At 47.2% G+C, this 26,701-nt stretch overlaps 1 protein-coding gene across 9 annotated transcripts in view; it reads left to right on the top strand.

Moving 5' to 3' along the window:
• SECISBP2 (SECIS binding protein 2) overlaps positions 1-26,418 on the top strand; it is a 41,390-nt gene extending 14,972 nt beyond the window's left edge. For 3 of the 9 annotated variants that reach the window (XM_049895560.1, XM_049895558.1, XM_049895561.1), the window contains exons 8-16: positions 91-213; positions 1,498-1,587; positions 3,263-3,395; positions 7,753-7,919; positions 8,598-8,721; positions 10,314-10,464; positions 11,133-11,353; positions 15,534-15,688; positions 16,075-16,849. In XM_049895560.1, coding sequence (XP_049751517.1) covers positions 91-213; positions 1,498-1,587; positions 3,263-3,395; positions 7,753-7,919; positions 8,598-8,721; positions 10,314-10,464; positions 11,133-11,353; positions 15,534-15,688; positions 16,075-16,389 — 1,479 coding nt within the window. In that variant the 3' untranslated portion in view covers positions 16,390-16,849. Of the gene's footprint in view, positions 1-90; positions 214-1,497; positions 1,588-3,262; positions 3,396-7,752; positions 7,920-8,597; positions 8,722-10,313; positions 10,465-11,132; positions 11,354-11,601; positions 11,709-11,993; positions 12,117-15,533; positions 15,729-16,074 lie in introns of those variants that run through there. The other 6 variants (XM_049895565.1, XM_049895559.1, XR_007518625.1 and 3 more) reach the window with 5 other exon arrangements.
• Positions 26,419-26,701: the final 283 nt, after the last annotated feature.

Genomic DNA, 26,701 nt, shown 5'->3' with positions numbered 1-26,701 from the left:
TAATTTTTATCTAGTACATGGAATTAAAGCATTATAATGAATGTCCCCATGTTTTTTTGTTGTTGTTGTTTTATTTGTTTTTTGTTATAGTCCAAAGCAATACAAGGTGGCAACCCTGAGCAAAATGAAGTCTTGAGAAAGAATAAGAAAAAGAAAGAAAAGTCTAAATCAGAATACGAAGTCCTGACAGTTCAAGAGCCACCAAGGATTGAAGTACAGTTATATTATAATTCACCTTGTATGATGTAGTAAATGTGTTTTTCTTAGTAGAAGCATGGGTTCTTACCAGTTTCCTAAGTGAAAATATCTAGCATTTTCTTTAATGATCATTTTCCTAGTACCAAAGAAAAGAGCAGTAAGCCACTTTCTTTACTTCACCTTTGTTTCCCAGAACAGGGCCTGGGTTGTAGCAGGCACTGTGAAGAGTTCAGTGAGTGAATGAATGAATGAAGGGTTTAGAGACAAACTGCTTATATTAGAGTTAGTAGTCTGTGTGCCATGTTACTAATATTTACACCTCAGAATCTCCTTTAGCAGTTTTTTCTCTTGCTTTAGAATGCTGACTTTTGCAGGGCCTCCTTTTCTATCCAGAAATCTCATGATGTGATTCAGCATACAGAGATTGAGAGTACTATAGATCCATTGGGAGTTCTGGTGAGGAGAATGTCATGGCTTCCAGAAGAGCTGTGGAATCATGACCCCATGTTCCTCCAAGGATAACCTGTCCTCCCAGGATACACCTAGGTTCTGGCCGCATTTCCCAGGTGGCCGCTTCCTTTCCTTACATGGCCACACCAGAGTAAGGTGACCTGGCTGCTTGTGTAGGGGAAGAATCTCACAGAGCTACTGCCTAAATGCTCATCCTGAGGTATCCCCACAAACCTGGAAGGACTCCGGAGTTCTTGGAATATCCATTTGGGAAAAACTGGGTTATATGTCTGAAACATCATTATTCAGATCAGTGAACAATTCATGATGTTTTCTGTTCTGTATTTCCCACATAACTTCTCCGAGGCACCTCAAATATTAATAAAGATGACATAAAATATCTTTAAGTGAGGTAAAAAGTGTTTTCTAGCAGGTACACTGCCTGTGTTCTAACCTGCATTCAGCACAAGCACAGAATACCTGAACCTGCTGCATCTAGATTTGATGGTTTCTCTGTGATAAACAGAGCTGAGGAACTGGCGTTTGAATATCCTCAGCGGAGGTGGTTAAGGGTCAGCTCTTTAGACTCCTGAGATGCACCGAGATTCTTGGTGGCACTGTCCTTCCGGGCCACATAGTGTTAGCGCTGTGGTGTTTAGTTTGTAACCTTCTAAAGGTTAAAGCAGAAGTCCTTATGTGAGAGGGTTTGGGATGTTTTATGTTTCCTTTGAGAACTTTTGTGGGAGCTTATTAGAAGAAATATGGGCAACCAAAAGATTGCCTTTGGGCATATTTGCATTCTCGTGGTGAATGAAGAGCTAAAGGCCCGTGTGTGGTTGGTTTACTTAGGATGCTGAGGAGTTTCCCAATCTGGCGGTTGCATCTGAAAGAAGACACAGAGTAGAGTCAACAAAATTTCAATCTAAACAGCAGCCACAGGTAATTGTTGGATTGAAACCACACTTGTTTGAGGATTAACTTTTCTTTCTAAACTAAACTCTTAAGAAAAACTACTTCTCAGACTCCTTGTATGCTGCAGCAGGTGGATCTGTTTGGGTCCGCACCTTCATTGGAACACTGGGCCAGTATGTCGAAACAAAATTGCTTTTAAACTGAAACGGCTTGTGGCTTTTGTAATAAGATTGTTGGTAACTGCTATTGCTGTATCAGAAGGAGGGGCAAGAACGGCGTTATAAAACTCTGCTTAAAAAATGCATTGACTTAGTTTATTCAGCAAGCCGCAGAATTGTGAGGCGGTACTATCTGACAGAAGAAACCTAGGAGAGCCAGCAAAATAGTATCTTAAGTACAGTTGGCCCTCCATATCTGCAGGTTCCACATCTGTGGATTCAACCAACCTGGATCAGAAATGCTTGGGAAAAAAAAGTTACATTGTTGCTGACACGTACTGTACTGAACGTGTATGAACACGTACAGACTTTCTTGTTATTCCTTAAACAATACAGTATAACAAATATTTACATAGCATTTGCATTGTATTAGGTGTTTTATAAGTAATCTAGAGATGATTTAAAGTACACGGGAGGATGTACGACTGCACCATTTCACGTGAGGGACTTGAGCATCCCTGGACTTTGGTATCTGCGGGGGTCCTGGAACCAATTCCCCGAGGATACCGAGGGATGGCTGTAGTCAAAACAGAAGCCTGAGAGGAGAGAACTTCCCTCGCGCCCTGCTTCTGCTATAGGCTTGGGAGTGAAGTTACGACTTGTGACCAGGATGGAGAACTTACATGCTTTTGACCATTTCTTCTCTAGCATTTCCATTGTCGTTTTGCCGTTCAAAGGCAGGACATTTTCACATTTATGAAAAATAAAATTCTAAACCCTTGTGGGAGTTAACTTTCATCTACATGTTATGGTCTGGTCACCTTCCACTCCTGCAGAAGGTGTCTGCAGCCTGCTGCTGTTGCACTCGGTACGCTCCCCTCATGTGAGATCAGCGGTAGGGGCTTGGGATCAGGGAAGAGGAGAGCTGGGTGGAGATGTTAAAGCAGATGAGACAGCATGCTTTAGACATCTTAAGGGGACTTTCTTGTACCCCTTCTTATATAATCTCAAAACATCACAACTACTCAAACATAGTATTGGTTTAAAGTATCAGTTTTTGTGCCTAAATTTAGTGCTCACCTGCTGGATGTGGTTTGGACTTGTGTAAATTTGGGTCATAGCACCATAATTTCATGACGGTTGGCTCATTTAGGCAGTTGGAGAGTGGTTGATGCTAGTGAGCAGTAAACTAACCAGTTAGCCTTGCTCACAAACTGTTGTAGCCAAAGACTTCTTACAAGCCATGGCTGCTTGTCTGTAGATGGACAGTGTCACTCAAAACGCAGATGCGAACAGAAACATAGGTGGGATAATGGAAACCCGGTATTCTGGAAGAATGACATAAACGATGATGGCATTGCTGGCAGATGATGTAGGGTTAGGTTTTTTCCTTAATCGCTTTTTAGTAATGTTATTTTTAGTCTCTAAAACTGTTTTTTATAGTCTCTAAAACCGTTTTGTTTGATCTTTATATATGAGTTTGTCATAAAATGAAAAAGCATGGTTTGTAAGATACAATATAACTTTTGATTTTTTAACTTTAGAATAACTTTAAAAAAAGTCGAAAGAAGAGTGAAATTCCAGTTCAGCTGGATTTGGGCGGGATGCTCACAGCACTGGAGAAAAAGCAGCACTCTCAGAATGCAAAGCAGTCCTCCAAACCTGTGGTGGTCTCAGGTAGGAGAGCCTTTTTTCCTCTCAGACAGGTGGGTGAAGATCTTTCAGCTAAACTATCTTGTGAATGTGTTCGATCGTAATCAAAAGTTATTTAAATAGGCCTTTACGAAGTAGATCTTACTAGAAAGCGAGGCATTTTCCACTTGATATGATGACACTGTGTACCTGAAAATCTCATTTTCCGGTGTCCAGTTTTCCAGAGGTCTCTACGGTGCAGGCGAGGAAGCTGCACTGCATAGAACGTTATTACCTGTCCATGCTAACAGCTAGTGACAGCGTTGAGTCAGTACTGACTTAGTTGTTCTTTCTCCTCCAAAACATGTTCTAGAGCCAAGATGGGTAAAATTGACACCAAGTCGTGAAAAGAAATCTGCATATTTGCCATGATAGTCTTTTAGGTGTGTTTCTTCCTTTTGAGGCGCAGAGTATTTATTTTTAAGTGTACTACATTTGTAAAAAGAAAAAAGTAGGTACCCAATGGAATTGATAAAGAAGCTTTTACTCAATGCTTGGGTTGAGTTCTGTCTTTGAGTTTCCTGGTAATCTGTAAAAAGGGGACTATAAAACTATGCCAGGTTTGATGGCATTAGTCCCAGAAGGGATGAACACATTGTGCCTCTTCCGGAGAGGTGAGATGTTTCTCAGGAAAGTTTTGAGTCACACAGAAAAGCAAAATAAATTGTGCGTTGGACACTTTGATGCTGACCACCTGGATGTACAGTTGTTAGTGTCTCACTGTGTCTGCTCTGTCACATAACTTACCTCAGGGGTCAGCAGACTGGCCTGCCAGCTGCCTGTCTCTGTTCGTAGGTCTTACATAAGTGTTGTCTGCGGCTGCTTTTGGGGTTCATGAACGTGCAGATGGTTAACATGCTCGGCTGCACACTAAAAGGTTGGCAGTTCAAGTCTACCGAAAGGCACCTTGGAAGAAAGTCCTGGTGATCTGCTGCTGAAACATCAGCCATTGAAAACCCTCTGGAGCGTACTTCTGCTCCAGCACACATGGGCCGCCTGGGCTGGGGTCGGCTCTGCAGCAGCCGATGGGGCTGTTCCTGTGCCGTCACAGCAGTGCAGCTGCAACGGAGACCCTGTGGCCCACAAAGCTGGAAATGTTTATTATCTGGCTCTTTAATAAAAAGCCGCAGACCCTTGATCTATCCATCCGTCATTTGACCTTTGGCAGTTCGGCTATAGTGCCCAGGTTTGGATCTGTTTATCCTACCTGGAATTAATTGCTTGAGTCCCTTTGAGTCAGAATTGACTCGGCAACAACGGGAGTTGCTTGTGGTTTTGGGCTCTGTAAATTAAAGATTTTCATCGGATTTGGGAAGTTTGGGGCCATTACTTCATTTTGTCCACTTCGTGGCTGCTTTTGGGGAGAGTTTTCTCTGCTTCCGCACTCTTTTGTGCCAGAAGTGACTGTCGGCACATGGTTACGGCTCTGCACAGAGTCAGGTGGTTACAGGCCCGTGCAGAGTCTCGTGGTTACAGCCCCGTGCAGAGTCTCGTGGTTACAGCCCCGTGCAGAGTCACGTGGTTACAGCCCCGTGCAGAGTCTCGTGGTTACAGCCCCGTGCAGAGTCACGTGGTTACAGCCCGGTGCAGAGTCACGTGGTTACAGCCCCGTGCAGAGTCACGTGGTTACAGCCCCGTGCAGAGTCACGTGGTTACAGCCCCGTGCAGAGTCTCGTGGTTACAGCCCCGTGCAGAGTCTCGTGGTTACAGCCCCGTGCAGAGTCTCGTGGTTACAGCCCCGTGCAGAGTCTCGTGGTTACAGCCCCGTGCAGAGTCTCGTGGTTACAGCCCCGTGCAGAGTCACGTGGTTACAGCCCCGTGCAGAGTCTCGTGGTTACAGCCCCGTGCAGAGTCTCGTGGTTACAGCCCCGTGCAGAGTCACGTGGTTACAGCCCCGTGCAGAGTCTCGTGGTTACAGCCCCGTGCACAGTCTCGTGGTTACAGCCCCGTGCAGAGTCACGTGGTTACAGCCCCGTGCAGAGTCTCGTGGTTACAGCCCCGTGCAGAGTCTCGTGGTTACAGCCCCGTGCAGAGTCTCGTGGTTACAGCCCCGTGCAGAGTCACGTGGTTACAGCCCCGTGCAGAGTCTCGTGGTTACAGCCCCGTGCAGAGTCTCGTGGTTACAGCCCCGTGCAGAGTCACGTGGTTACAGCCCCGTGCAGAGTCTCGTGGTTACAGCCCCGTGCAGAGTCTCGTGGTTACAGCCCCGTGCAGAGTCTCGTGGTTACAGCCCCGTGCAGAGTCTCGTGGTTACAGCCCCGTGCAGAGTCACGTGGTTACAGCCCCGTGCAGAGTCACGTGGTTACAGCCCCGTGCAGAGTCTCGTGGTTACAGCCCCGTGCAGAGTCTCGTGGTTACAGCCCCGTGCAGAGTCACGTGGTTACAGCCCCGTGCAGAGTCACGTGGTTACAGCCCCGTGCAGAGTCTCGTGGTTACAGCCCCGTGCAGAGTCTCGTGGTTACAGCCCCGTGCACAGTCTCGTGGTTACAGCCCCGTGCACAGTCTCGTGGTTACAGCCCCGTGCAGAGTCATGTGGTTACAGCCCCGTGCACAGTCTCGTGGTTACAGCCCTGTGCAGAGTCTCGTGGTTACAGCCGTGTGCAGTCTCGTGGTTACAGTACAGCCCTGTGCAGGGTCTCGTGGTTACAGCCCTGTGCAGAGTCATGTGGTTACAGCCCTGTGCAGAGTCACGTGGTGGCGGTGGGTGGTCGGCACGATGTCAAACTGGAGGGAATGAGCATAGACTGTTGCAGGAGCTCAGGTGAGATGCTGAACTTGGCAGTGGCCTTGGGGGTGACAGAAAGGTGGCACGTGTGAGCTCGGTCAGTAGAGGGGGCAGGGTTTTTTTTTTTGTGCTTTGGGTGAAAGTTTACAAATCAAGTCAGTCTCTTATACCAAAAGTCACACACCCCTTGCCGTGCACTCCTAGCTGCTCTCTCAATGAGACAGCACACTCCTCTTCTGCACCCTGTGTTCCCTGTGTCCGTTCATTCAGCTCCTGTCCCCCTCTGCCTTCTCATCTCGCCACCAGACAGGAGCTGCCCACATAGTCTCAAGTGTCTACTTGAGCCAAAAATCTCACTCCTCACCAGGATCATTGTATATCTTATAGTCCAGGCCAGTCTCTGTCTGTAGAGTTGGCTTCAGGAATGGTTCCAGTCTTGGGCTATCAAAGGGTCCGGGGACCATGACTGTCAAGGTCCGTCTGGTCTCAGACCATTAAGGCTGGTCTTTTGATGAGAATTTGAGATCTGCATCCCACTGTTTTCCTGCTCCATCAGGGATTCTCTGTCAGGGCATTGAGGGGGCGGGGGGGGGCTGTTTTTTACGAACAGCTGATAGAAGAATAGAGTCAGTCACATACCATGTGAGCAAGTCTCCAAAGGTATAAGCAGTTGTGTTTTAGCTAAGCAGCCTGGAAGAAGGGTATAATAATTTTGGATGGTAGGAATATTTTTATGCTTAGGTTTATGTAACTTGTGCAAGTAAAAGGTTCTTTGACGTTAAGCACGTAATTGGCGAGGTAAGATTTAATGGGCATACCTGATCGGCGCAACACCAATTTAAAAAATATACTCCATAATTAAAGGAGGGTGGGTAAAATACATTTAGGAAAATATGGGTGGTGGTTGAAGCTGGATGATGGGTACATGGGGGTTGGTTGTACCATTCACTCTTACATGTATGTTTGGCAATTTTCCTAGTAAAAGGTTAAAAAATAATAATAATAACAGAAGTTAGCTATTTCTTTGAAATGGTTACTAAGGTAGGAAGTAGACCAGGAGAGGAAAATAAAATTGGAGTATCCAGTAGTAATCATATTTCATTGACTGTGCAGAGCAGTTGCCACCAGTGGAACTGATTGGGTTTGTACATCTGGAAAACTCTACTAAATCAACTGGAAACTTTATTGGAATCTCGTAAGGGCCTTGTAATGCAGCTAGATAGAAGATACACGTACAAAAATCAGTAGTTTGATGGAAGTGATGATGAAGAGAGACTTAGGCACAATAGCAGTAGTTAATATAAAATGATGAGAAATATTTTTAGTCTCGAAATGAAATACACACATTTTTAGATTTTACTAAGAAACAGGAGATTTAATCAAACGGATGGGAGAATAGGTCTCCAATTATTTGATAACGTTTTGCGGATCATGTCCAAAAGCTACCCGGAGTTTTTTAGAGTCATGCCAGTTAAAAGGTTGTCTTAGGAAGCCATTTGACAAAGACGCGAATGGGGCTGGGGCCGGGGCCCGGGCAGCGTGGGGCTCCTTCCGGCCTGCGTAGCGCGAGCTCCGTGTGGGGCCGGCGTGTGGCGCATGGCGCACACTCTGTTTCAGTGGGTGCAGTGCCAGTCCTTTCCAAAGAAACAACATCGGGGATGAAGAACCACCACTTGAACCAGGTGCAGACCCCTCACAACCCCTTAGACTCCAGTGCCCCGCTGAGGAAGAAAGGGAAGCAGAGAGAGGTTCCCAAGGCCAAGAAGCCAACCTCCCTGAAGAAGGTGAGTAAAACAAGGCACTGGAAGGCTTCTTCATGTCATCTGTTCACATGTACTTCTTTCAGCGTTTAGGTCTGTGTAGGCCTCAGGGTTTACACTGTGTGAGTGTTGCATCAGGATGTGTTCGTGATTCTGTGAAAATACTTTCCCGCTCCCCCAGCTTGATGGGACATGTGGAGCACGACTGCTTGTGAGGGAAAGTTTTGTTTTGTTTTTGTGTTTGACTCTATAGTGACATGGACAAAAAAACAGACACAGGGAAGTTATATTTTCCTTATATTCACTGTCTATCATCATCCTACCCTAGATGATCTGTCTTGTATTCGGATTCACTGACTCTGAAGCCCTCTCTGTTAGGCCTGTGACAGACGTCCCCCTTTGAATGCTTACAGTAGCCCTGTGGGGTCTGTGGTCGGTCCCGAGGTCACTCAGAGGGACTGAGTAACTTGTCCTTGGTTAGGAAAATGTCGTACATCAGCCATGGCTTCAGAGTGGGGTCTCGTATGCCCTGCTCTGTCACGGGCCACCCCTCCCTACACTGAAGGTCAGAGGTCGGGCAGGTCTCCCAGAGAAAGAGAGCGTGGTGACACTCTTAAGGACACAGTTGTGTTGTCAACAAGTTGGAGTTGGGCAGTTTATTTTCAGAAGTATTTAGGTGATTTAATCATTTCTTTTTTAAAGATTATTTTGAAGGAACGGCAGGAGAGAAAGCAGCAGCGTCTCCAGGAAAATGTTTCAGAGGACGCTGTACAGGACATGGAGAGCAGTGGAGGCGACCAGTCCCTTCAGCAGGCTGACCCCTCAGGTACTGGTCCTGTTTGCGTCTTAAAGAATCCCAGAGATGGGAGCAGCTGGGGTGGAGCTGAGCCGCGTGTGCAGCAAACTGTCTGGACCTTTGCCAATACCATCCACGTTTGTGGTAAAAAAGCAAGTCAGGGCTGTACGTCAGGGGTGTGTAATAAGAGAAAGTACACGCGGATGGCAGGGTCAGACTTCTGGCACCCCGGCCCTGGGAGTCTGAAGGACAGAGGAGGCAAGGCCACCTAGTTTGGTCTGCATGGCACTGGATGTCCTCATAACTTGGAATAGCTATGAGATTAACACCACTGACTACAAAGCTACTTACCCAGAAGTGTGCAAGACAGGGTAGCCTAACAAATAATGTCTGTATGTTTTTAAGTAAAATTTATTGAAATACGCATTCAAAAAAGTACACAAGTCAAAAGTACACAGCTTGAGGACTTCACAAAGTGAACACAGAGCCCAGATCAAGAGAGAGAACAGAAGTCCAGAAACACCCCCACTGTCCTGGTCACAGGCCTTCCCACCCCCTCCCCAGAGGCAGCATGCCCCGACTGCAGCACGTGGGTGTGTCTGTGAACTTCACATCAGTGGAGTCATACAGTATGTGCTTTGTGTGTCTGCTGCTTTCTCTCCACACGATGTTTGTGGAGTTCATCCGTCTTGTGCCACGTCAGTGCAGTTCATTGTGTTCATCATTGAATGATACTGATTCTTGTGTGTGGACATACCAGGCTGCTGACAGGCATTCAGGGAGTCTCCACTTTGGGGCTCTTGAAAGCAGGGCCGCTTTGGACAGGGTGTGTTGTTTTGGAGAACATGAGTACTTGCTGCTGTTGGGCATTTGCCCGGGAGTGGAATTGCTGGGTCACGGGCAGACTTATCTTCAGCTTTAGTAGAACCTAATAAACAGGTTTTTTACCAGTTACACTCCCACCAGGAGTATGTGCCGTTGCTCCACATCCCTGCCAGCCTGTGGCACATGTCTGTCTGTCTCATGATGTCCTTCTGGTGGGTGTAGTGTGCTCTCCTTAGCTTCTTCATTCAGTGATCTGTTACCTTGCTTTGCATGTTGATAATCCCTGGCAGTGGTCAGGTGGGGATGTTAAGCTCTTGCTAGGTTTGAACACACTTGCTGAGGGTCTAATAGCTGAGATACTTTAGTTCAGCTCTCATTTAAGGGTCAGTTGATCACTGAATGGTCAAAAGTGCAAAAAAAAATTCAGAACTAAAATCCTGGCTCTTAGAACTTTCTGATATGAGAGTCTTAAGGTTAAATTTCAAAAATAAAAAATAAATTTGGGTGTTGGTGTGGTGGCAGTGCAGGGAGAGGCAAACAGACCAGAACGCTGTTGTGTCCGTCCCCACTAATTTTTCCATCTTTTCCCACGGCATTTTAATCTACTTTAATTGCCGTCTATAAAAGCACTCGCCACCAATGTGTATTAATGTGACGGGTATGTGCAGTTGGAGGTTGCATTCTTGAGACTCTTGGGTAGGCACTGTTGGGAATGTCATGGCGGTAGGTCCATGTTTGTTTGTGTGCCGTGTTCCACACACCGTACAGGATGATTGCTTTGCTTTGTAAATCTCCAGGGGAAACAGAAGAATCGGTCTCCTCCAACCTTGTAGAGGAAAGCGGGTCAGAAGAGCCGCTCAGAGCTGAGCCCCAGAGTAACACAGAAGCCTGCCATCTCAGTCTCCACTCCGCCAGCTTCCCAAAGATCCACAGCCGGAGGTTCAGGGAGTGAGTAAGCCCTGGTTCCTGTACCCTTGCCCCTGCTAATGATTTGAAGAGAGGAGTCATATGCTTATGTTTGATTTGGCAGTTATTTCTTCCACTCTTTGGATTCTCAACACCATAAAGCTATATATAGTTGGGCCACGCGATCTTTTTGTCCTAGTGGTTTAAAGTGGCCAAGTACCTCGTTATAACACTTGTTCAGATAGCTAACGACTGTGTCTGTATCTGCTTCTACAGAAGTTTCTGTCCTATTGGTAATGTGTGGAAGGAGGCGCCCTTGGATCCCACTTGAGGGTGGTGTCATTCTCTGTAATCCCTTGGGGAAGGATGCCTTTAGCCCCGCTGGCCTGCTCTGCCTTCTCTACCTTGACTTTTCTTCCTGGGTAGACTCTCCAGGGATTTGTGTTCACAATGGGGAGGGGCCAGGGATGGAGGCAGGACCCTTCCTTGTAGGAGAGGTGTGGCTCACCACAGGGGGCGCAGAGGTGTTCGTCCCTCCCTTGTACTTGGGGCCGGGGGACAATGCCTCAGCCTTTTCATAAAATGAGGTCAGTCAGGAATTGCACATTTTTCATTAGTATTACTCATCAAAATGTGGTTTCTGTCTACACCTCTTCTCTTCAAGGTTTGGTGGGAGTAGTGCTGGGATGGTTACAGGATGTTTCTTTCAGTTACTGCAGCCAGATGCTTAGTAAAGAAGTTGATGCTTGTGTTACGGATCTTCTAAAAGAGTTGGTACGTTTCCAAGACCGCATGTACCAGAAAGATCCAGTCAAGGCCAAGACCAAACGCCGACTCGTGTTGGGACTGAGAGAGGTTCTCAAACACCTGAAGCTCAAAAAGTTGAAATGTGTCATCATTTCTCCCAACTGTGAGAAGATACAGTCCAAAGGTGAGAGCAGCTGTTTGCCCTTTGGAGCGGGAGCCCCTCTGCAGTGGGGCCTGTGCCACAGGCCCATTCCACTGCCAGCAGTGGCTGAGAGCCGTGCCATAGGACTAGGCAGTGCACTTTGGTTTTTTAAATGACTGCTTGTTTCCAAAGTCCATTTAACTTAACCATCAAATACCTAATCTTCATCAGGGAGGCAGGCCTTCTGGGGTTTTGCATAGTGTGTTCCTAATGGGTCCATGTCCCCTTAGCCAGGAAGCCTCTGGCAGCGGAAAAAGGGATGCCTTCTGCATGCAGAAAGCCCGGAGCCCCCTGCTTGGCTCTACCGCTGGAGCCCCAGCCCAGAGCTCTTTCTCCGGTGGTTATTTGCCCAGGACTGTAATGGCTGGGTCACAGGGCAGACTTACCTTCAGCTTTAGTAGAACCTGTCAGACACCATGGAGTGTTTGTCCCTGGCTGCCGTGCAGGACCTAGATGGGGCTTCTGTCAAATTTAAATTTAATTGTTCAGTCCGTGATTAACTGATCTGTCCATTAATTAAAGGTGTGGGTGTGTTGGAATACTCTGCCATTTGAGGTTTGTTTTGTCGAGTGTGATGTGCTGGCTGGGGCGGTAGACATGGACCTCGTCCTCTGTCCTGCAGCTCCTGTCATCCTTCTCGAATGGCTGTGCCCTGCAGCCCCACACTGAGGAATGCTTAGGTTGTTGTCACACGTCCACAGCTGTAAATAAGGTCATCTTGTACAACTGTCAGTGCCTGACGTGTGTGAGTATGTGCCTAGAAATGAACGGTGTATCCCATGTAACTGTAACGCCTGTTGCCATGCTGCCTTTCCCAGAGGCCCCTGCAACCTCCCCCCGCCCCCTGGAGAGTTTTCTTAGCATTTTTCACAACTGAGACTGAGCATCTTTTCACTTGTTTCAGAGCTGGATATTTTCTGTGAGCTGTCGGTTCTTTGCCATTTGTCTTGTGGGTGCATACAGTTCTTTTTTATGTTGATTTGTACTTTTTTAATAAGAAAGTTTGCTCTTTAAGAGTTGCAGTTATTTTTGTGGTTGTCGTTTGTCTTTTAGTGGGGAGGTGAGGGGAAGGATGCAGAGGTTTTAGGTGCTGTGTAGGTTGGTATTTGATATATTTTTTTTTTATGGCATCTAGGTTTTATGTCATTCTTAGGCCATTCCCTACTCCATTGATACTTATCTGATCTGGTTTTTTCCCCAGTTCTTCCATGTTTTCATTTTTTTGTTGTTGTTGTTGTTTAAAAAACCTAACCAATAGGTAAGTGCTAACTTTGGTGAAGGGTAAGATAGTACGCAATACTGGGGAAGCCACCACAACCTGTACAAGGCATGGAAGCTCCACAGACAACATTCAAACTCTCTTAGGGACGGCATTGTTGGGCTGAGGGCTTTGAGGACCATGGTCTCAGGGAACATCTAGCTCAACTGTCATAACAGTTTATAAAGAAAATGTTCTGTATCCTACTTTGATGATTAGCATCTGGGGTCTTAAAAGCCTATGAGTGGCTGTCTAGGATACTCCACTGGTCCCACCCCATCTGGATCAAGGGAGAATGAAGAAAACCAAAGACACAGGGGAAAGATCAGTCCAAAGGACTAATGGACCCCACCTACCACAGACTCCACCAGACTGAGTCCAGTACAACTAGGCGGTGCCCAGCTAGCACCACTGACTGCTCTGACAGGGATCACAATAGAGGGTCCTGGACAGAGCTGGAGAAAAATACAGAACAAAATTCTAGCTCACAAAAAAAGACCAGACTTACTGGTCTGACAGAGACTGGAGAAACCCCGAGAGTATGTCCCCCAGACACCCTTTTAGCTGAGTAATGAAGTCACTCCCGAGGTTCACTCTTCAAAGATTATAGACAGGCCCATAAAACAGAATGAGACTAAAGGGGCACACTAGCCCAGGGGCAAGGACGAGAAGGCAGGAGGGGACAGAAAAGCTGGTCATGGGGAACTCAAGGTTGAGAGGTGGAGAGTGTTGACACATTGTGCAGTTGGCAACCAGTGTCACAAAACAACATGTGTATTAATTAATGAGAAACTAATTTGCTCTGTAAACCTTCATCCAAAGCACAATTTTAAAAAATTAAAAAAAGCAGTTGTTGTCAAGTGGATTCCAGTGCATGGTGACCCCATGTGTCTTAGTCATCGAGTGCTGCTATGACAGAAATACCACAAGCGAATGGGATGGCTTTAACAAAGAGAAATTTATTTTCTCACAGTCTAGGAAGCTAGAAGCCCAAATTCAGGGTGTCAGCTCCAGGGGAAGGCATTCTCTCTCTGTCAGCTCTGGAGGAAGGTCCTTCTCGTCAATCTTCCCCTGGACTAGGAGCTTCTCAGTGTAGGAACCTTGGGTCCAAAGGACACACTCTGCTCCCAGCCTTGCTTTTTTGGTTGTATGAGGTCCCCAACTGTCTGCTCACTTCCCTTTCATCTCTTATAAGATAAAAGGTGGTGCAGGCCACACCCAGGGAAACTCCTTTTACATTGGATCAGGGATATGACCTGAGTAAGGGGTTACATCCTACCTTAATCCTTTTTAACATAATCCAATCTTGCCTCATTCATCACAGGCAGAGATTAGGGTTTACAATACATGGGAAAGTTCCATCAGTCACAAAATGAAGGACAACCACACAGTACTGGGAATCATGGCCTAACCAAGTTGCCACACATTTTTGGGGAGACAGTTCAATCCATAATACCGTGTGTGTCAAAGTAGAACTGCGCTTCATAGGGTATTTAATGGCTGATTTTTTGAAAGTAGATTGCCAGGCCTTTCTTTCAGGGTGTGTCTGGGTGGATTTGAACCCCCAATCTTTTGGTTAGCAACTGAGTGCTTAACTGTTTGCGCCCCTCTTCATGTTGAGGGAGAGAGACTGTGTTTTGGACTGAAATACAGTGTTAATCCCTTCAGCGTCCTGTGTTGTATGTGGGATAATCCACCTTCTTCCCCCTCCTCCCCGACCTGAAGCCCTGTGCATCAGAGGCTCAAGTTTCAAATATGTGGGCCATTCTGGACATGGGTTCTGTCAGTCTGCATCGCCTCGTGTAGAGCAGAGTAGCTTCATAGCTGGCCCAACATCAGTGCTCTTTCCCAGAATGTCCTGGCTGCTCTCACTTGTGTGTGTTCTTTTCCTATTTTTTATTTACCAAAAAAAAAAAAATCCCATTTGTAGTAAGTCACACTGTTTTACAGTTTTTGGTTAGTGCAGCGTTGACATCTGTATCGTTTGGATCACTGTACCTGGGAACCTAGATGCCTTTTTACCTGTTCACATTCCTGTCGTGTTCTTTAATGACATGTTGAAGTTTTTCTATAGATCTTTCATGTTTCCTGGTAAATTTATTCTTCTCCACGTAATTTGCTGTTGTAAATGGAGTCGTTTCTTCCCTTATACGTTTTACTTGGCTGTTCTTTGAATGTGTAAGTACTTCGTGATTTCTGCATATCCATTGTGCACAAACGCCCTTAGGTAACTCTGTTGTTGGCGATAATTCCTGGGTGATTTGTCTGCCTTCTCTGGGCTGACAGATGCACCCCTGCACCCGGTGCCCCTCCTTCCCTCCTCTACTCGCTGGCCTTGGCTGGTGCTTAGTGCAGAAGCAGGGTCAGGGTGCAGAGGGGTGCTGTGCCCTTTGGTCATGTCAGAGTGTGCGGGCACTCACGGGAGCCACAGCTTGCCTGCCTCTTTCTAGAAGAAACTCAGGGGACAAGTGACGTCACCCCTCTGTGCCTCTGGCTTCTTATCTGTCAGTAGGGATTCAGAAATCAGCCTTGTAGGATTTTTGTGAGAACTGCTGGAGTTAATACATGCAGAACAATTAGGTCAGCACTTGGCACTTAGTAAGTACTCTGTGAATATCAGCGAACGCTTTATTTTTCTCGCCAAGCATAGCACTAGCATTTGAGGTGGGGAGTTGATACATTTATCCCTTTAAGGAAGTATCTCCCTGGGGAGTCGGTTTTCTTCAACGCCTGAGATCTGTACTGGTGTACTTGAATGCAATGACTTGGCTTTTTCCCCGGTGAAAACCTGGCACAGGCCACTGGCTTCAGTTAAACAAGAGGCTGGACAGTGCTGCTGTCTGCAGCCAGCACAACACCACGTCCCGTGTAATGGATTTCCTTTGTCATTTCCTTTTGACCCAGGGGGACTGGATGACACTTTGCATACCATTATTGATTACGCCTGCGAGCAGAACATTCCGTTCGTGTTTGCTCTCAACCGCAAAGCTCTGGGGCGCAGTCTGAACAAACCCGTTCCTGTCAGTGTGGTGGGGATATTCAGCTACGACGGAGCCCAGGTGAGGTGGAGCAGAGGCTGCTTTGGGAGAAAGCCGGTGTTGAGGAGAGGCAGCCGCAAAGGCAGAGCCTCCTGATGAAATGGTAACCTGTGCCCTTGGCAGCCACAGAGGGCCGTGGCAGAGCGGAGTCCTTTTGCTTGTTGCGGGCCAAAGGTGTTGAGAGGGGCTCTTGCCATGCTCCCTGAACAAGGCCCAGGAAGCTGCCAGCTGCTGCCAACTCCAGAGTCGCCACCACCCTGGCCTCACCCTAGTCCTGGCCCCACAGGCATGTGAGCAGTGATGCCCAGTGTGGCCCTGCTCTCCGAGGGCACCGCCACTGAGTTTTGGGAGCTGGTGTCCTTGTTGTTGGTCTCGGAGCATCACCACCATGCTGTCTTCTGCCCCAGGACCAGTTCCACAAGATGGTCGAGCTGACGATGGCAGCCCGGCAGGAGTACAAGACCATGCTGGAAAGTGTGCGTCAAGAGCTGGCCGAAGAGCCCAGGGCTGGCAGCCCACCCAGCCCGCCCACGCAGGGCCCAGGCTGCTCTGCAGAGGTTCCACGCCCAGCCCCGACAGAGAAAGAAGAGCCACGTTACAGTGAGTGCAGGGGGTGGCATGGTGCAGGCTCAGCACACCACAGCTCTTTATCACAGTCACCTAGAGGGCAGGGGCCGACCAGGACAAGGCCCTGGCCAGGTCCAGGCCGTTTCCTGAAGTGATCTCCTCAGGCTTTGTGAGTTGCAGGCCTTGTCAGTGACTGAAACTTCCTGGCTCAGGCTTTGAGTCAGTGTCACCTTGACAGACGGTGGCTTAAAGATGCCTGTGGCCAGGTGGGACTCTAAGACAGGTACTCAGGGAGCTCAGGTAAGTTTTTCAGGGTGAGCGTTTCCTGAGCTGTGCTCTCTGAGATGGAATAGATGGTACTCATGAAAGGGGGCCTGTGGTCCAGCAGGCAGGAACAAAGTGCCCTGGGACTCTGCTGCAGGACCGCTGTGCGCTGCTGCCCAAGTGGGCTTGCCGCCGTGTCCTCGTGCTGTTTTGTACTTGTCATTCCTGCCTTTTTATCACTTACACCATTTTCTTTTTTCTAGTTGAAATCTGGAGAAAACATCTGGAAGCATATAACCGATGTGCCCAGGAACTGGAAGAAACTTTAGGGGCTTCAGTCTCTCAAATGATGAACTTGAAATTATAAGGAGAGAGCTCTTTATGTGTGTTTTGTGTATTTGGGGTAGGGGGAAGGGAGTTGAACAAGACTGTGTCTTGTTCCTCTCAGTTCTTCACTGACCCACTGTATTGTGTTGGACTGTTCAGCATGGAAACCAGCCAGCGTGGAAGGGTGTGTTTGTAGACACTCAGCTCGCTGGGCACCAGGCTGTGAGTCCCGTCAGAGGGTCAGTGGCCCCCAGATTCCTTGGCTGACACCTTTTCTGAAAGCACACTGTGGATTTGGAAGATACTGGAAAACATGGTACTTAGAGTACTTTGGCTGCTAAGGACACATCTCTCCCGTGCAGAGTAACTAAACCAAGCCAGTTAGCTAGTTTGCAGGAGGCCAGGCATCGTGTTTACCGAGTGCCAGGTGGGTCAGGACAACTAAGGGGCAGGGGTTCGAGGGAGGTGCCATCCCGACCCTAACTTTCCACCTCCCGGGAAAGGATGACCACTCTGCAGGAAAGCAGCGTCAAGGCAGCTTTTAGTGATGCTCACGTTGGAGCAGAAAGGAGTACAGTGAAAGGTTTGTTCCTCAGGGGATGTATGTTTTCAGATTTAAAGATAGACACTTGGAGAATTCGCTAAAACGAGCCTCAGAAGGAAAAAATGTTTTCTAACCTGTAACTTTTTGTACATGAATTATTCTGTTTAGTCTTTATTTTCAAAGAAACAATGCATATTGATGTTCTAATTTCAGTTTTGATAATCTGAAACCCTTCTTTCCTTTTTTAAGTGAACATTCTGAATGTGGTTTCTATCTTTGAGACAGGAGGGATAGAAATACACTTTCATATTTTCCCTGTAAGTTCAGAGGGCTTATTTATTTTGAATAAATAGTGATTAATTTCGCTTAAGACTAGTGGTCTTGGGCTTCTTTGTGGTGTTATTGGTTGTTCCTTAGTCTCTTTGTCCATTGTGGTTAATCTGGTCACTGAACTTGAGAGGACCGAGGAGGGAGAGGTGTGCTTTCCATACCTCATGTCTTGAAGTGGACTCTGCTGATGGTGCCACTTAAAGGCCTGCTGGGGACCTAGCCTTGCATTTTTTTTTCCACTGCAGTTAACAGCAGAGAAGGAATTACATTGTTTAGCTTGTCCAGCAAGCAGGAGAATTTTTTGGCTTTGAAAATACTGTTCATTGAAATCAGTCATGCCAAACATTTTACTAACCCCCCTCTGAGATGTAAGTGACCTGTGAGAAGCCAATAAAATGGGAATAATGAGTCCCCATGGCACTCTGTGTGGACAGTGGAAGTTTAACATCTCCATCAGCCACTGGGAGCCTTTACTTCCCACTGGCTTAGCCCACATTCTCACCAGGTACTCTGGTTATGACGTTACTTTCCTGACAATAGAGGAGCTCCCACCTTGTGGCCACACTGAGGGCACCTGAGTGACTCACACCATAAAGATGGTGCTACATGGCGTACACGGGGAGCCAGGGCTCCCACATACAGAACCAGGCACCTGAGCACAGGCAGAGCCTGGCTTTTCTCAGCAGTGCAAGGAGTCCAAAATGCATTGTCATGCTACATTCCTCAACAGGACACCCCACACCATGGCGCCTGGGCATGTGTAAGTGTTTGTTGAACACAAGCATGCTCTGGCTAAATCCAGACTTAAAGAGAACGGCACAAAGGATAAGGGCCCAGAGCTTGGGCCAGTTCACTCAGCAGCTGGCAATGGCTGAAGCCACACCCTGAGCAAGAACCACTGTGAGAGCGAGGACTGTTTGACAGAACGTGATGTTAAAAGTGTGTGGTGGTTCTCTGAGGAAAGTCGGCATCCTTCGGCAAGGGGGACACGCAGGTACCTGGGAAGTGGTTAGCCCTCCAGACTCCAGGTGGGTTCCAGGGACAGGTGAACCCCAGGGTGTCTTGTACTTTTGACCATGCCCTCAGAATGCTGCCTGTTCATTGTGGATCCTTGGCGTGACGGGTAGGAGAACGTGTGCTGATCTACGAGAGGCTGTTGGAGAATTCAGCCCATCGCCTGATGAAAGAATGGCGTCTAGAGATAAGCCTGTGATCATACAGCAAAGAAGGCACCCATGACTTGCTAGGAATCACAATGGAACTGCAGCTTTATTTTAACAGGCGTTTGGGTTTTATGATAGACCTAAAAAATATCATTGCACATGCTCACGTGCACAGGGACACAGTCTCTGCTTTAATGGGAGACCCAAAAGCAGACTTGGGCTGTTGTTGGAAAAAAGTAGCATGGCACCAGAGGGTTTGCATAATTAACCTGCTCAACTTGTCTGCCTGAACCAGTGGGCAGGAGCAGAGAGTCAATGGGGTACACACTCACAGGCGTAAACCACAGCACTTGTAAAACATAATCAGGTAACATTAGTGAAGAATAACACAATTCTAGAATATTCATTTTCACTCCCAGTTCCAACCTCATCGTCACTTAGGATTTGAGAGCAAGTATCTCCATTTGGAGCCTCACCTTTCCTACCCTGGTAGTGTACCTTAGAGTGAAGGGCCTAAATTGGGAGGTGGCTCCATTTATGTCTAGTGAAAACCAGTAATCAAGAGTGGGCTGTTTGAACTTTCTCATTGGCTGTTCTGAGGGTAGCCCTTTCCTAAAGAACGAAATTATTCAGATCCTGTAGGAATGACTTTTAAAGCACAATGATGTTGTAGGAAAAGAACATTTTAAAACACGCATTCTGTTTCAACTTAATGAGAGTTTCTTTCTCTTCGTAGCCTACTGAACTGCTTCTGCCAGAGAGACCCTCCTGTCATGGTAAGCAGTTGATTTAAAAAAAAAAAACGGGGGAGACGGTATGCACAGGCGTGGGGACGCGTTCTGAGCAGGGAGAGCTGGAACAGCAGAGGTGTGGGGCCTCGAGGGACCATGGTGGGCGGCAGGGTCTGCTTCAGGGTTGTCTCAGGAGCTGCCTCCTCGTGGCTAAAAGGTATCCTTGTCACAGCTTTCCTGAAAGAGCAATGAGGTCTTTGATTTCTTAGCTGAACAGAGGGGCCTTTTCTCTGACTCAGTTTCTCATGTAGTGGTCAGTTCCTTTCGCTGTCTTAGACATGAGTGTCCCACGAGCAGGGGCAGGCGGACGCAGTATGGTCCTATGGCTCCCAGTCCCTGTCTCCGCTTGGCCCGGGCTCCCAGGACACCCTCCTGCTCTCCCACCAACCTGTTCAGCAGGAAGCCCTGTCTCCAAACTAATTTTAAAGATCGATTATAAATGCCCCCTTTGCTAGCACCAACTCGAGAGGCTTTTGGTAGCCATTTAGGCCAGAAACCTTTAAAACCCGGGGCTTGCGCTTTTGCAAGCTGCCCCTGTGTCTGGCAGCATGTCAGTAATAAACATTGGGGAGGTGCTGTCCTGGGAACTCTGACCTCAGTGGCTGGGAACCAGGTGGGGAGCTCGCCCAGCGTGCCATCACCTGCCCTTTGCAGGACTGGGGCTCAAGAAGTCACTGCTCCCTGTCTTCCACAGGGTGCAGCAACAGGAGCACCTAGCCCAGAGCTGCCGGGCCCCAGGGTGGCGAGGTCACAAGCCAGCCCAAGACAGACACTGCTCACCAGCACTAACCACCCCACCTTCCAGTTTTTCTAGTTGAAGGCGTTCACCACTTGAGGTCTTCTGACCTGCTGTGCCAGCCACTGCTAAGTGCCCTGTCCAGGGAGTGGCCAGCTCAGGCCACTTGGCCACCATTGAATTGCCTTCCACCTTCCACCCTCAGGCAGTGACAGAGAAGAGGCAAGGTTCACCTGGGGTTGAAGGGCTGTGGGTGCTGGGGTGGAGCTCTCGAAAAACAAACTTCTCTACAGGTAAGAAACAAGAGCTGCAGGAAGCTAGGGCAGTCTTTTGGCAGGAGGGGGAAGGCTGTACGGCCCTGGCCCTGGATGCAGGCAGCAGGCTGCCAACCATTTGCCCCCACGTCCACCTGTGGCCTGCAGCTTACCCATGCCTTCCTCCAGCTCTGCAGCATGCGATCGTGCTCGCCAACCATGGTCCTCCAGGCAGCGAGCTCTCTGGTCCACTTCTCCTGGTGGGTTGCCTCTGGAAGACAGAAGCGGGCTCACAGTCGCGGACAGGCCTTTGGAGCCCCTTCTGTGTCCACTGGCCATTCTCTTCCCTCATTTCATGTGAAAGTGCCAAGGAGACGAGAGGTAAAGGGCATGGTCCAAGGTCACGCTGTGAGCTGCAGTGGTGGAGGTGAGGCCCTCTCCGCTAGGGGGAGTCGGGCACAGTGGGGCTCAGGGTACGCGCAAGGCCAGATGTATGACCCCTCGGACCAGCAGTTCCAAGGTCAGTCCTCCCACCACCACCCTCCCGTCACCTCCAGGGCACCAGCTCTGAAAGCAGCTGCTCCCCAAGGCCACAGGGTCAGTGCCGGGGCCTTACGCCCACACTGGCACCTGTCATTCATGCCCTAGTTATCTTCAGTTCCTGTGCAGACGAGTAGCTGACTTCCCACATCCCGGGGATGTTGACAAGACCCTGGGTCTGGTATGGGCAGGCTTGCTTCTGGGGACAGGCTGGCCTGCTACAGTGCCACCTCTTCCCTTGAATAAGACCAGGAGCTCAGGCTCAGAAGTTGGTGCTCGACTGTGAACTGGGCCAGGCATCTCTGGAAGCCAGCATGAGCTGTGTTCAGAAATCACAGCCCCTGGTATTGCAGTCTCCAGCCTCCTGGGTGTCTATTGTCTTGGTGTTTGAAAGCAAGTTACTTACAGGGTCTACTGGGTTACAAACCTGAATAGCCATCTTTTCTCTGTTCAAACAGAACATTTGAGGTAATCATTCCTTTGGACTACAGGGTCATAGGAGTTCATTAATCTTAGAAGTACGTTCTAAGAACTGAGCCCTTCAGACATGTGGGACAGAACAAGGTGATACCCCACTGGCTGTTGGTGTTGATGCTAGGTGCCCCACATACCACCTTCCACCCAGCAGCAGCACCCCAGATTGCCACAGCAGGGGACGCTCTAAGTGAGGAGTGAGGACACAGCTCATGGCGACCCTACGGGTGTCAGGGTACAGCTATGCTCCACAGGGTTTGCAGTGCAGGACCTCTCTAATCCTGCCACCACAGGGGAGTGGGTGGGTGGGGGACACCATGTCAACACTCATCCCCCCACCGCCAGTACCTCCAACAGTCATCCCCACACCGACAGTCATCCCCACACACTGCCAGTACCTCCGACAGACAGGAGCGGGGAGGGAGGATTTCAAGAAAACGGAGATGTCTTAGTCATGGTTATATCTTTTGATACCCCATGCCCCAAACCTTTTGATGAGGCCAAATGTGAACGGGCTTCAAACTGCCTGCTGCAGAGTTGCTTTTATTGTTGTCACTACAAAGCCATTGGGTGACAGAAATGCTCGCCTAACTTCTGTGTAAGATTTCACAGAGTGTAAGGCACATCTCATCCTGACAGCAGCCCTGTGGAACAGGCAGGGCATTTTACGGAAACTGTAAAAACCAAGGCTCTGTGTTGGAGTGAACATTTACAATTGCTGTTGCTCTCTCCCAAACCACCACTAAAATGGTGATGAGGGGAGCCTTCAAAAAGAAAGAAAAACTCGTAAAAGGACAGAGAATAGAAGAAACAGCAAAAAATGGAAGTTAGACAAGTGGAAGCTGGGTCCTGAGCTGGCAACAGGGAAATGGGAGCGACACGTTCCCAGTGAGCTGGGGCATTGCAGCCAGAGACCGCTCCGGGGGTGGAGAGGCAGGTGCGGAGACAGACTGCCGGAAAGCCTGTGGAGAATAAGTACTTCTCCCCGTCCATGTGCTGCCCAGACAGACGGTTACCCCTCTGACTCAGAAGTAAACTGAAGGCTCTTTGGGAGACAGTAGGAAAGGGGTGTATGGGCTGAGTGCTGCTGAGGGCAGGAGTCCTGGACTGAAAGCAGACCGTTTTGATGGACATTTATAAAGATGAGGCCCCGCCCCTCTTTCCCCCATGTAAGTCCTGAAACACTGATGGCCCAACCCAAACCCTCTAGGACCTACAGCATCACCAACACCTGGGAGCTCCTTAGGAATGCTGACTATCAGGGCACAGCCCAGATCTGTTGAATCAGAATCTGCCTTTTAATAAGACCCTCGGTGTGGAAACGCTGGGGTGGACCACTTTCTAACTTCAGTGTGCAAAAATCACCTGGAGAGTTGGTTAAAAACAGGTTCCACCCCCAGAATGTCTGATTCAGCAGGTCTGGGGCAGAGCCAGAATTGGATTTCTAATGAGCTTCTTGGTAGTATGGATGCTGTCTGTCCTTGGGTAGCAAGGTCTAGGTATCAGGGACCTTTCAGTGAACTACCCCAGCCAGGAAAGGTCACAGTCATTCAAGGCTGGGGGCTTGGCCCGCCCACCTGCCCTGCAGCTTCCCTTTCCCACAGATACATGGGTCAGGCCGGCAGCCCAGAGCCTAGCACTGCACGGAAGGCCTTTTTATAGTTCCAGAACTGACTTTAGTGTCAGCTCAAAGAAATATCACCACTACATGGTCAGGATACTTCATGAGAATCAGTTTTTTAAATTAGATTCTACCTAGATGCCTTCATCCTGAGAATGACTAAATAAGATGTGGTATCATGAGTACATTCAGCAGTTAAATGGAAGGAAGTAGACCTTTGTATCTGTGGCTAGAGTTCAAAAATAATGAGCAGGCAGAACAATTACAGAGTGACAGGATTAAAACCATCCTGCACAAACAGCACTGCCATTGCCCCTGGGAGGGTATCTGTGGAGTGTGTGTGCGTGTGTGCGTGCACATCGTGGGTGTTAGGGAGCTGGGAGGGCCACAGACCTGCCTTTGAAGGGGTGAGATGGTCAGGACTCATGGTGCTGGCCAAAGATGGCTTTCAATTTGTCACATTCTGATTTTTTTTTTTTTAAAGGAAGGTAATTTCCATTTTAACTAAGTTCTTTTTATTCTGGAGTTTCCCACAGGACTACTCCCTTCTTCAACCAGTGTGGCACCTGTTCATCTCTATGGTAGTAGGAAAATTCAATAGGAAGTTTGGAAGTAAAAGTTGAGAAAAGCTAATAGCAAAAAGAAGAAAAAGTGCAAAGATAGGAAAGAAAAGATAGGAAATCAGAGGACCACCCCAGGTAGTCTAACATCTGGAAAAATCATTTCTAGAGAAAGAGAACAGAAATGGAGTGAAGGATATCACTTTCCAGAATTGAAGAAAACGTTCCAGAATTGAAGGGTAAGGGTTTCCACACTTACGGGGCCCAAACGAGGCATGAAAACACCAGGGCATCATGAAATTTCACACTGCTTGAAAATCAGGAGATCATGCAAGCTCCCACGGGGTGAAATACTGGAGAATAATGACTTTCAGTCTAGAATTACATATCCGCTCGAGCTATCATTTAAGTATAAAAACAAACGAAACATGGGGCCTCAAAACATTTACTTCCCACTACCAAACTTTCAGAGGAGAGTTAACACCACTACTACTAAAGGTATTTCAGAGCAAAGGAAAGGATGGAATACTCCTAAACTCATTCTGTAAAGCCAGCATATCCCTGATACCAAAACCAGGTAAAAAAGACACCACAAAAAAAGACTAAAGGCCTATATCCCTCATGAACTTAGATGCAAAAATCTTCAATAAAATTCTAGCCAATAGAATTCAACAACATACCAAAAAATACTTCACCATGAAAAGGGGATTCATACCAGGTATGCAGGGATGGTTCACCATTAGAAAAAATTAATGTAATCCATCATTATAAATAAAAGAATCACATTTTATTGATGCAGAAAAGGCATTTGACAAAGTTCAATACCCATTCATGACAAAAACTCTCAGCAAAATAGGAATAGAAGGAAAATTCCTCAACATAATAAAGGGCATTTATACAAAGCCAATAGCCAACATCATACTAAATGGAGAGAGCCTGAAAGCATTCCCCTTGAGATTGGGAACCAGACAAGGATGCCCTTTATCACCACTTTATTCAACATTGTGCTAGAGGTCCTAGCCAGAGCAGTTAGGCTAGATAAAGGAATAAGGAGCATCCAGATTGGCAAGGAAGGAGTAAAAGTGTATTTGCAGATGACATGATCTTATACACAGAAAACCCTAAGGAATCCTGAAGAAAACTACTGAAACCAATAGAAGAGTTCAGCAGAGTATCAGGATACAAGGTAAACATACAAAACTCAGTTGGATTCCTCTACACCAACAAAAAGAACATCGAAGAGGAAATCACCAAATCAATACCATTTAAGTAGCCCCTAAGATGACAAAATACTTACAAATAGATCTTACCGGAGATGTAAAAGACTTATACAAAGAAAACTACAAAACACCTCTTGAAAAACATACCTTGCTCATGGATAGGAAGACTTAACATTGTAAAAATGTCTATTCTACCAAAAGTGATCTATAGATTTAATGCAATTCTGATCCAAATTCCAGTGACATTTCTTAATGAGATGGAGAAACAAATCACCAACTTCATATGGAAGGGAAAGAGGTCCCAGATAAGTAAAGCATTACTGAAAAAGAACAAAATGGAAGGCCTCCCTCTACCTGATTTTAGAACATACAATACGACCACAGTAGTCAAAACAGCCTGGTATTGGCACAACAACAGATAGACCAATGGAACAGAATTGAGAATCCAGACATAAATCCATCCACATATGAGCAGTTGATATTTGACAAAGGCCCCAAAGCAGTTAAATGGGGAAGAGACGTTCTTTTTAACAAGTGGTGCTGGCATAACTGGATATCCATCTGCAAAAAAAATGAAACGACCCATACCTCATACCATGCACAAAAACTAACTCAAAATGGATCAAAGACCTAAATATAACATTTTAAATGATAAAAATCATGGGAAAAAAATAGGGACAATGTTAGGAGCCCTAATACATGGCATAAACCATATACAAAACATTAACAATGCAGAAGAAAAACTAGATAACTGGCAGCTCCTAAAAATCAAACACCTATGCTCATTCAAAGACCACCAAAAGAGTAAAAAAGATTACCTAGACTGGGTGAAAGTTTTTAGCTATGATAATCCCGATCAGTGCCTGATCTCTAAAAGCTAGATGATACTGCAAAAACTCAACTGCAAAAAGACAACCCAATTAAAAGATGGGCAAAAGATATGAACAGACACTTCACTAAAGAAGACATTCAGGTAGCTAACAGATCCATGAGGAAATGCTCACCATCATTAGCCATCAGGGAAATGCAAATCAAAACTACAATGAGATTTCATCTCACTCCAGCAAGGCTGGTATTAATCCAAATAACACAAAGTAATAAATGTTGGAGAGGCTGTGGAAGATTGGGACACTTAACACACTGCTGGTGGGAATGTAAAATGGTACAACCACTTTGGAAATCGATTTGGTGCTTCCTTAAAAAAGCTAGAAATAGAACTACCATATGATCCAACAATCCCACTCCTGGGAATATATCCTTGAAAAATAAGAGCCTTTACAGGAACAGATATGTGCACACCCATGTTCATTGCAGCACTGTTTACAATAGCAAAAAGATGGAAGCTTCGAAGGCCAGTGTAGGAGGGGCGGGGGCTTGGGGACCATGTTTTCAGGGGACATCTAAGTCAATTGGTGTAATAAAATCTATTAAAACATTCTGTATCCCACTTTGGAGAGAGGTGTCTGGGGTCTTAAACGTTAGCAAGCAGCCATCTAAGATGAATCAACTGGTCTCAACCCACCTAGAGCAAAGGAGAATGAATAACACCAAGGACACAAGGTAATTATGAGCCCAAGAGACAGAAAGGGCCACATAAACCGGAGACGACATCAGCCTGAGACCAGAAGAACTAGATGGTGCCT

The sequence above is a fragment of the Elephas maximus genome, chromosome 9 (assembly GCF_024166365.1).
Source record: "Elephas maximus indicus isolate mEleMax1 chromosome 9, mEleMax1 primary haplotype, whole genome shotgun sequence".
NCBI classification, from domain to species: domain Eukaryota; kingdom Metazoa; phylum Chordata; class Mammalia; order Proboscidea; family Elephantidae; genus Elephas; species Elephas maximus.
This window is presented reverse-complemented; position numbering and strand designations above follow the sequence as displayed.